This window comes from Fragaria vesca, linkage group LG4, assembly GCF_000184155.1.
Source record: "Fragaria vesca subsp. vesca linkage group LG4, FraVesHawaii_1.0, whole genome shotgun sequence".
NCBI lineage: Eukaryota > Viridiplantae > Streptophyta > Magnoliopsida > Rosales > Rosaceae > Fragaria > Fragaria vesca.
In genome coordinates, this window is record NC_020494.1 from 20,102,929 (window position 1) to 20,113,439 (window position 10,511).

General features: G+C 37.5%; 3 protein-coding genes across 3 annotated transcripts; 2 read left to right on the top strand and 1 right to left on the bottom strand.

The window, feature by feature from the left end:
• The first annotated feature begins 2,498 nt into the window (after positions 1–2,498).
• LOC101293586 lies at positions 2,499–3,008 on the top strand. Its single transcript, XM_004298499.1, has one exon. The coding sequence runs from the start codon at positions 2,499–2,501 to the stop codon at positions 3,006–3,008; it is 510 nt and encodes a 169-aa protein (XP_004298547.1).
• A 2,220-nt stretch (positions 3,009–5,228) lies between these two features.
• Positions 5,229–5,687, top strand: LOC101293879. The gene has a single exon (XM_004298500.1). The coding sequence runs from the start codon at positions 5,229–5,231 to the stop codon at positions 5,685–5,687; it is 459 nt and encodes a 152-aa protein (XP_004298548.1).
• A 1,641-nt stretch (positions 5,688–7,328) lies between these two features.
• On the bottom strand, positions 7,329–9,524 carry LOC101295412 (omega-hydroxypalmitate O-feruloyl transferase-like). The gene is made up of 3 exons (XM_004297471.1): positions 9,476–9,524; positions 8,705–9,183; positions 7,329–8,471 (listed from the first exon to the last, which is right to left on the bottom strand). The coding sequence occupies exons 2-3, from the start codon at positions 9,143–9,145 to the stop codon at positions 7,611–7,613; spliced, it is 1,302 nt and encodes a 433-aa protein (XP_004297519.1). The 5' UTR covers positions 9,146–9,183; positions 9,476–9,524; the 3' UTR covers positions 7,329–7,610.
• Between the last annotated feature and the right edge of the window lie 987 nt (positions 9,525–10,511).

The window sequence follows — 10,511 nt, forward strand, 5'->3', positions numbered from 1 at the left end:
GCATCATTTTTGTTCATTCAAAAGTTAATATTAAAGACAACATAATATTCAACAAAGGTTGTATGTACACATGTTATATACAGAAAATTCTTGTACGCACTACGTGTACTTACACGACGCAATCTTAACTATTTATAACAATTTATATGTTTGATCACTATGTTTCTATATTATTTCCTCTAATCTTGATCATCCATGTATGTATTACACGACGCAATCTTAACCATTCATAACAATTTATATGTTTGACCACCATGTTTCTATATTATTTCCTCTAATCTTGATCATCCATGTATGTATTACACAACGCAATCTTAACCATTCATAACAATTCATATGTTTGACCACCATGTTTCTATATTATTTCCTCTAATCCTGAAATCATCTATGTATGTATGTGAAGAAACACGCCCGTGTACTGAAAATGATCTCGTTATATACACGATAATTAATCTAGCTAGAGACTAGAGACGTCATTGAGAACGTGTTAAATTGATCAATGATCAATCTGCTACATATCAAGTCATTCTGTTCTCCGTATAGAGAGCTTAAGGTGACGATTGGAATTTCTCCATTGTTAGCTCGTCATTGGGTGGTTTTTAGGTTATTAGAACCTTTGCTTCGACTGTCTGGGCAGCATTAAAGATGCATCTCGGTCGACCACAATTTTGATTGTTCAACTGGTTAGGAAGCAGTGAATTCCCTAGTCTAGTTCTGCAGCTCAGATCAGTTTGGAGCTTCAACATCTGTGGTAATGGTATGTACATGATAAGTCGATCTGGATCGGCAATGGGAAGAGCGTTCTGCCATTTGAAATAGTTCCATGCATTTGTGTGAGTTTCTCATTAGATTTCCAAAGCACTCATTAGTTTTGTAGATTTATTGGACTAAGAATCAAATTACGTATAAGATTGGAGGAGCATTTCTGTGAAAAAAGAAAAAAGAAAAAAAAAAACAAAGTCACATTAGATTAATGAACAAGCTAGCCAAATTTGTACGTAGTGTGAGAATTGTTGAGCTTTGTTTTACTTCAACTATCGGTAACTCAACCTCTTTAGTCGTTTCTAATAAATCTCATTACCAGAGAGAGAATTAAATTGCCACTCACAATACTGTGGGATATCGCAAGACTTCAACAATTCCTCATCATTTTTATTCAAAGCTACATCTTTGACAGTATCTGTATTTGGCCAGCAGAAAACCAGTTTCCCTAATTTATTGAACCACTGTTCACACACCGGCCTGTCTTTCATTTTAATTTCATAATAACGACGCCATATATTTGACTATTACGTGGTCATTTGGAGTGAAGGAGATCAGTTCACTTTCCTGGGCTTAGGTGCATTGATATTCATGAATCACGTTTATCAAATTAGGTCGCCTGCACGAGCGATAAGATAAAAAGAAACAAAACAAAAAACATATATATACATACATAGACGTATACATATACGTACGTAAGAAAATTAGAGGTACGTATTAGAAGGGAAACTGGAACCAAGATCAGACAACTGAGACAAGGCAGATACAAGAAGGAATGGGAGCTGCTAGCTATATATGTAGCATATGCGTATAAACTAAGTAGCGGTCAAAATCTTATATATAAAAGACAATTAATTAAGTTGCTAGATTAGATTGCATGAGACAATTGCTTATGGTCATTTCCTAGTTTTCGCATACAAATGACGTAAAATCCAATTTTTTGTTTCGTCCAAGCATGCGTACGTGCATGTCAAATATTACGTACGTTGATTGATCATAAGAGTCCAAGCTAGTATGCATCTTCAATTGATACATATTATGTGAAAATTTTCAAATTTGATCACAATCTTAGACATACAAGTTACTCTGGTAAAGTCTTTCTGCTCACAACTTTCAAATGATTCAATTTGGGAAAACCAATTAGCAATATTAACAACATTAGCGATTTCTCGAAAACTTGAGTTTGTTGTTCCTTTTACTATAATTACTTAATTAGATGCTTGCATGTCTCTTTTTACGTTTACGCTTCGTTTTTACTTTTAATTTCGAAAATGAACAGGGATTTATATATTAGACAATTAGAGGGTGAGTGAAAGTGTTGGCTATGATATATATCACTGTAATAGTGAAATGGTCCATTATTCCGAATTGGAATTACTTAGTTCACAACTTCACATGCGTGTGGGACTTTATAGATTTAGAAAGCCAAATAAAAAACAAAAAGAAGTCGCTGGCGTCCCAATGTAAGCTGATCTATTGACGCACGAGAGTTGAAAGAATAGTCTCCCAGATTATCTATACGACTTTGTCAAGTACGTAGTCATATTCTCACCAATTTATTGCTTTCCCAGCACAAGCACTCGTATATATATGATCCTCGAGCTACTCCTCTGCTTCTATCATCTCTTATATTCTCTTAATTATATCCTCCCTCGCTTAATCCCAGAAAAATATACCGGCGCCAGAACACTCACCAGAACCACAAGCTTCATACTACTTCTAGTTTCAAGGCAGACATGGATATGGTGAAGGGAAACTCAAGAAAGAAGAATCAGACTAAGAAACCGTCGAGGCCATGCAGTAATTTATTGAAACAAGCCAGCAAAGTGTGCGCAGCACTGAGTTCATTGACGAAGAGAAAATCTTGGAGTTGCAGTACTAGCACTTGCAGCCGGAAGAAGAACAAGGCCGGTAGAGCTGCTCCGGCCGGGTGTTTCCCAGCCTACGTCGGTCCCGAAAAGCAACAGTTTGTTGTGAAGACGGAGATTGCTAACCATCCATTGTTCAAGGTGCTGTTAGAGGATGCAGCATTGAAGTATGGGTACAAAAATGATGGTCCGCTTTTGCTTCCTTGTGATGTGGATTTGTTCTGCAATGTTTTGACAGAGATAGAGGGCAGTATCGTTGAGGATATGATCTGCCCCAATAGTTGGTGTTTGATGCGAGGTTTCTTTGGTTCAGCTCGTCCTCGTCATTTAGATTTTAGAATGAACAAGGGCTACGGTGGTGCTTATAGGTCCCTCTAATTAGCCCTTAATCACCAGTGCCTAATTATGTACATATCGTCGATATCATCATCATTGATTCATTCATTTTGTGGTTGTATATTGGTTAAAGCTAATGACAAATTAATCTATCAACATCAGTTTCTTACTTTCCTTTGAGGGGTTCATTCATTCATCAGTTTCTTATATATATAGGAGTATAGGACTGCGTGCATCCAATCATTAATTTTTCCCGGTTTAGTCATGAAAATTGAGTAATATTGGTGTTCTGCTCAGAAGTACTTCTTGATCCACCAACAACTCCCCTACAAATGTACGATCCGAAATCCGAACATATATAAGCAGATCGAATTGATGATATAGGGTAAGAAATTTCTATCAGTGGCATATGAATTAGGTGCAAAATACCAAAACAGTGACGAACACTTCTTTCCCTGCTCGGCTGCTCCTAGCTATCTCAAGTAGAGAAAATGGATAGTTTCATTCAAACTCAGATCATTGGAGTTTCGATAGATTGATGCTGAAATCTTTTAGAATCTTAATTAACACATACTGACGTTCCTGCATTATGCTTCACAAATTAATAGTCGCTTGCACGAGAGGTAAACCAATAGCAGAATATAAACGAAGTAATTTAAGAGGTAAGCCGCAGCAAATTGGAGCTATTAATTATAGCAGATCGAGAAGGCCAACTGGAGCTTAAGACCAGCAGACAAAGCAGATACAAGAAAGAATGGGATCGGAGCTCCATATACATAAATTAAGTTGCAGACTGCAGTAGTCAAATCTTGTATAATACAAATGCAAGTTGATCGATCGCTTATATAGCAAGAGACAATGGCATGTGTTCGTTTTCCCAGTTGCTTGTATAATAAACGATGTAATTAGAAACCAGTTGTGTTTTTCCACCAAGCTAGCTAGCTTATCATTACATGCATGCATGTCGATCGAGCGTGTACATGGGTCATTAGGAGAAGTAAACGAAGATTTCAACCTTTGATTACAATCTTGGACATGTAAATTACTCAATGAAGCACGATTGGCTAGCTAATTGATCAAAATGTTGAACATATATATGCTTTTAGCCATCTTCAATTATTATCGTACACCTTGCAAATTAAATTTATTAATTGGTAGATTATGACAACTATATATGTATGTTCACATAAGGTGGGAATGACAAAAGCAATAGCTGTGTTTATGGTTTTTGCCCAATTGCCTTTGAAATGATGCAATTAACCATGTGATTCGTTAGGATTTCGGAAGTTCATTATACTCGAACAAACGCATATGGAATAGTGAGTATGACCAATTCATAACAACTCTATGTTTTGATAACACCTAGCTACAAGTATTATGCTTCACGCCTCATATATATTAATGTGTCTCGTGTGATAGCTTACATAAAGTGTTTAAGCAAGATTATCGTAAACCTTGAGTACTAGAAGCACGATCATTTGGAAAAGTGATTACACACAAAAACCATGCTTTATAAAGATAATGTTTTCTAGGTTCCCCATCTTGCTAGGTGTTGCAAGGAGATTGAACAATAAATCTTCCAAGAAGAATAGAAGATCACTTAAACAACCCACTACCACCGCTCACATTTGGCATACTGGTCTAGCTCTTTGGATAGTTCTACGTTCTCCATATTATATAGAGAGAGAGCTTTATTGGATTAATTTGCATCAATGTGCTTGTTGTTCATTTGTTTACTCGATGGAACCTAATGAATATTATTCTTATTCTTATTCTAGCGTCTTGATAAGTATTTCCCTAAAGTTTAAGCTCATTTTTGAGTATCTCCCGAAACAACACCCTTAATCATTCATACTATAAAAGGCATGTCAACTTAGCTAGTAATATACATTTATCAAAAAAATTGAGTTTTCTGGTACTATACAATGTTTGTTATTTATCTCTGTATATTTTTAAGCTTGTCTTGTGCCACTAAGCGCAGGTGTTTTTGAAGACAAAATGAAATGGTCCGGCCATCTCTTGTCCCCAATATAAACTAATCACGTATTAGTCTATTATGCAAAATCTACCGGCGCAGGAAAGTTGACAAATCTCCCACATTATTTTTGGACTACCCGGGGGCATACACATAAGCCTCACCTCTCAATCTCTCATAGTCTCATCAAACACATGCATATATATGCTCCCATCTGGGTAGGATCTTCATCATCTCATCCAAATCTTCACTTTTCATACTTACTCTCGTCTTTTGGTGCTTAACCTATGGATATTGTGAAGGGAAAGTTGGCGAAGAATGTGATAATGAAGGCATGGAGGAAGTGCAATTTAACAAACCAGAGCAGCAGCAAGAGGAAGAAGAGCAAGGGCTGCAGAGTACTAGCTCCGGATGGGTGCTTCTCGGTCTACGTTGGACCAGAGAAGCAACGATTCGTGGTGAAGGTTGAGTTTGCTAACCATCCATTGTTCAAGGTACTGTTAGAGGATGCTGCCTGGGAATACGGGTACAGTACTGGAGGTCCAATTTTGCTTCCTTGCGATGTGGATTTGTTCTGCAATGTTTTGGCAGAGATGGAGAACAATGTTGATGGCGATATGATGAGTTTATCCGACGAGTTTTTTTTCATACAATGTAGCAGTCCAGCTCGTCGTCCTCGTTCAGATTCGAGCATGATTAAGGGCTATGATGGTGCTTATATGCTGCTTAGTCCATCAGTTGGTTAAGAAAGATAAATCAGTTTTGACTAGCCAATAGCCATCATCTGTATATATCATCATTGATTAATTTGTTCATGAGTAGTTGTAAAGTTTGTGGAGACATGTACACGTACAGAAGATCTTGATCCAAAATCAAACAACAGAGAAGATGCTATTTGAATGAGTTAGGCACCGACAGTATCTCAAAATGGCATGAAAGGTTACATTAGTATCATATTGGTCCTGAGATCATTGAAATACAATTGATATGACTTTGATTGTCTCCAATTTCGTTGTGATACCAGTCCATATATACTTTAAGTTGTTGTCTAAATGTTATCAAACTAGTTAGATGCACATTTTCCAACTTTGAATATAGAGATATTAGAGGTAATTAAATAGGGTAGGAGATTCACAACATTTGATATACTTCACGTAGGTTGATTTAAAAAAAAACAAATTCATGTAGGTCGATTTAAAAGAAAAACAATTCATCTAGATCGACTTCAACTAAAACAAATTCACGTAGCTCGGGCAGTAGAATTGATGATGGATTTGAGCATAAGATTCTATGGGGCCTACGTGTTTACATCCTAATGGGTTCGACGGGTGGGTTAGATATATACTGAACAAATAGAACATGTGTATTTACATAAACAAAATCAACTATGACAAATATATGATTGATAAGTTTTCTGATCCTAAGTTAGGATTCATTAAACGTGGAAGTCGTAATATAACACAATAACTATGAAAGATACTAACTAGACTCGCTGCCTTGTTCCATTGTTCTTTTCCTAGGTTCACCCTTAATCTCATATTGTTGATGGAACAATGTTTTTTTAGGTACCGTGCTCTAGCTAGGGATCAATGAAGACAATTCATTTTATATCAAAAAAGGAACTGTCTTATAACGTCCTTATCTTTGTCTCAATAACCATAACCATACTATTGGAATTCAAATTCAAAACAGATTGCATTAATAAAACTATTTGTTTTTGATTAAAAGTTTCGTTTTTAATACACTGTTATAGATTGAGCTCTACAACTCCTCACCAATATCAGCTTCCATCAAAATGGGAAAGATCTATTTCCTTTTCGGACCGTCCTACTCCGGTGTGAGATGCATTAGGGATTTAGGGGGCACGAAATCGATATCGGGTATAGGTTTGGGTCAGTGGCGGAACCAGGATTTCACAGTGGGTATGACTAATTTTGTATGGACAGAAGAAAGCAGAAGGAGGAGAGCGTGAAGATGAATAATAGTATGATACTTTGTGAGGTCTGTTGCCGGCGTCGATTACGGTGGAGGCGACGGCGGAGGACTGGAGTTTGGAGGAGAGGAGGAGAAGGAGAGAAAGCAGGAGGAGGAGAGCGTGAAGATGAATGATATTCTGTGAGGTTTGGTGGGCTAATTTGGGTTGTGGCCTAATCTGGGTATGGTTATAGCCCTGATAGCCACATGAATGGTTCCGCCACTGGTTTGGGTGGCAATGTATGTTCTAACGGGCTTTGTGCCTTCTAGTCTTTTTCTCTGATCATGTGTTCCATTTCTTTTGTAGTTTTGCTTAGTCTAACCTTGTGGCCTTATCGAAGTCCATCATTTTTGGTAATTCAGACTACGGAAATGGGTAATCTAACATTATAACTAATACCCTACACCCTCTTCAATAACAAGCACTTGTTTATTGAATTTTAGTACAAATTACATCAGTAGCATACAACAGCACATCCCCGATTCATAAGTCGACAAAGTATCTTCATGAATTGCTGATAACTATTAGTACCCTCATCAGCATAAAAGCCATACACATCCGAAATTCCAAATGAAAGAAAATAGAAAGATAAGAACTTGCAAACTCTAGTACACTTTTATTCCCATGATTTCCTTCACTGTTTGAAATGAATTGGGGGTCAAGTATCAGTTTTACTTCTTAACCACTTGAAATCTCAAATCTGCATCAACTCTTCAAACACCTTCATAGCAGAAGCTGGCATTCCCAAAAACACATTAATGCTTTTCCTGTCTTCACCGTGAGAAAGGAACAAGATTACTTCCTTCTCAGGCAAACCCACAGGCCCCGAAAACACAGGCTCTCCCCAACCGAAATCAGTAGTGTGGAAATCAAGCCTAGACCATGTTGTTATCAAAAGAGTTGCTGCCAAAGAAGGCCTAGCTCTTGTGACTTCAAAGTAGTCTATGACTGATCTCATATAACTATCACTAACCATGTGAATTGCCTTATCAACTAGCCCTACAGAAAATGAGAATGGATTCTCTAATAGCTCCCCTGTACTGCATAATGCATATGTCAGCACAATTGCATTTCCATAGTAGCCTTTTGGTATCACTGGCTCAAATCTCGACCGTCCATCAACAGCGAAAAGCAGCTTTGTTTTCTGATCAGGTACCATCCTTAAGGCTCTGGTCCTTGCTCTCCAGACAAAGGCAGAGAGTGCTACAAATGAAGTGCATTTTTCAAGAACCCCATCTTCCATGGCCTTTTTCTTGAGCTTTTCGAGCTTCTCTGGTTCAAAACAGAAGGACCTATAAACCATTTCTTCTTCTTCATAAAGTTTTGTGGTATCAGATATATCTTCTATCTGAGCAAACTCATGGTGAGGGAACTCTATCTTTGGAGGGTTTCGCGCTTTGAGTATGCTTCTGTCTAGAAATGGAAGAACCTTAAGAGGCACGCCTCTAGCAGTCTCACTCCATGAGTTCACAAATTGCATTGCAGAAATCCCATCATTCATACAATGGTTGATGCTTAACCCAAGGACAAATCCTCCACATCTGAACTTAGTCACCTGGAATTAAAGCTCACATCTTAGTAACTTGTGCGAGATGTAAACAAGTGGAAAATAGAAACACTGACTGTGATATACATATCCATATATAGAGTTATACATATACATGTAGATAGATCCTATCCAGAGTTCTTCTCATTTTGTCTTCCATTTCTTTGTTTGATGTAAATACAAAACAATAACATATAAGGATTAAGGGTAATTACATATTGAAAACTGATGAAAACTCAAACCTGAACAACCAAAGGAGGAATCTCAAGTATGTTATTGGCACCAGGAACATCATAAATCAGCTTCCCGTCAGTCACAGGATCCGGCTTTGTAATGTCTCCTACCTCCTTCATTTCACAGTTAGCTTCAGCTTCCACAAACACAGCCCCATCTCCTGTGCAATCCACTATCAGCTTCCCCTCTGTGCTTATACTTAACCTTCCTGCCAGTGGATAGTAATGAACAAGAACATCTGACAAGGCTTTCTTCATGACTTCCACAACATCCTCATTCCCCTTTGAATCCGATTTATAGTAGTATAGTGTACGAACTACGACCGCAATGTTCTGATCTAGATTTGAGAGGAAGTAGAGGCCCTTCTCCGTTTCTGCTGCAGGAGGTACAAGAGTTGGTTCTTCTTTCTTCACATTAAGCTCAAAGGTTTTGTAACTGTTATCCCCCATCACACTATCGGTAGTTCCCTTGAACAGCCAAGCAGCACCTAATTGATGTTCAAAGAGAGTAAGAGATATGTAGGTGAGCCATTGCCCAACCATTTTTGTATATGCATGCAAATTGGACTTCACGACTATAAACATTACAGAAATTCATATATATTTACTCATGACTATCAATCTGGATCATCGATCAAGTGAGTTCTTGTCTTCTTGATACTATACGGTAACATGTCAAATATATACAAACAAGTGCTAATTCAAGTGTCATAATTAAATCTACGCAACGAATAACATGAAATCTATGAAGGGCAAAAATAACTAATTCAAGTGTCATACCTCGTTCGCAGGAATGTTGGGACTAATGACAACTGACAAGTCGGTGTGCAAATGCCTCTGCAGATGGTGTTACAACTATATAGGGGAGTAGTTGGGGGCACTCTTCTACCAAGGCAAACCCAAAAGCTTACATTTAGTTGTTTTGTTTGACAAGTCTTTGCATTATGAAAGGGACTTCAATTGGTTCGATTACGCAAAGATCTTTTAGTGGAGAAGAGAAGACCCTCTTCATATTTGGTCTTTCTATGCAGATTTGGCTAGTCAGTGTGATCATATGAGCTGTGTAGGGTACTGCCAATGAACCAAATATATACCAGAGATGTATTAGGGTTGGTTGGACTGCAGTCATCCACAATATATGCTAGGTTGCTTGGTCTACATGCTCTAAATTATAAATACCAAAACTGCCTTCTGATAGTTACCTCCTGCACATTATATGGAATCTGATAATGTTTCATTTTCATCGCCAGCCTCCAGAGTCCACTTCTTTATGTCATTGTTACCACTGGCTTGGGAATGGCTTGGGAATTTTGTGTAATCAATTACACAGCTAGAAGTTAGAAGGTTCCATTAGATGAATGATAACCCATGATGACCCCTTATTGGCATTCAGGTTGAATCCAATCCACCTGAATCAACCTTGTGAAACAAAAGATCACCTGCCAATTACATCTTGGTTTGGATTTTTTCTCAGCTTAGTTGAATGTTCTCTTACACAAATGAATATGATAACCGGAAAGTGTAAACACCATTATTGATCAGTTCTATGATTATGATCATAACTGTTCATGGTTTAGAATCAGAGAATCATAGCAGTATAACATAAAAAAGTGTGGCTATTGGGATCTCCAAATTTGCTCACTATACCTCTCATGCTCTCTCCACCTCCCTTTTACTTTTGGGAAAATGCTTATTTACACAAAATCAGAAAAGTCATACCCTAGTTAAATAGAAAAAAAAAATCAAAAACCCATTTACACAAATCTTAAGACAATGACGTTTATACCCTTAATTTAATTTCAACCACTAAACTCTT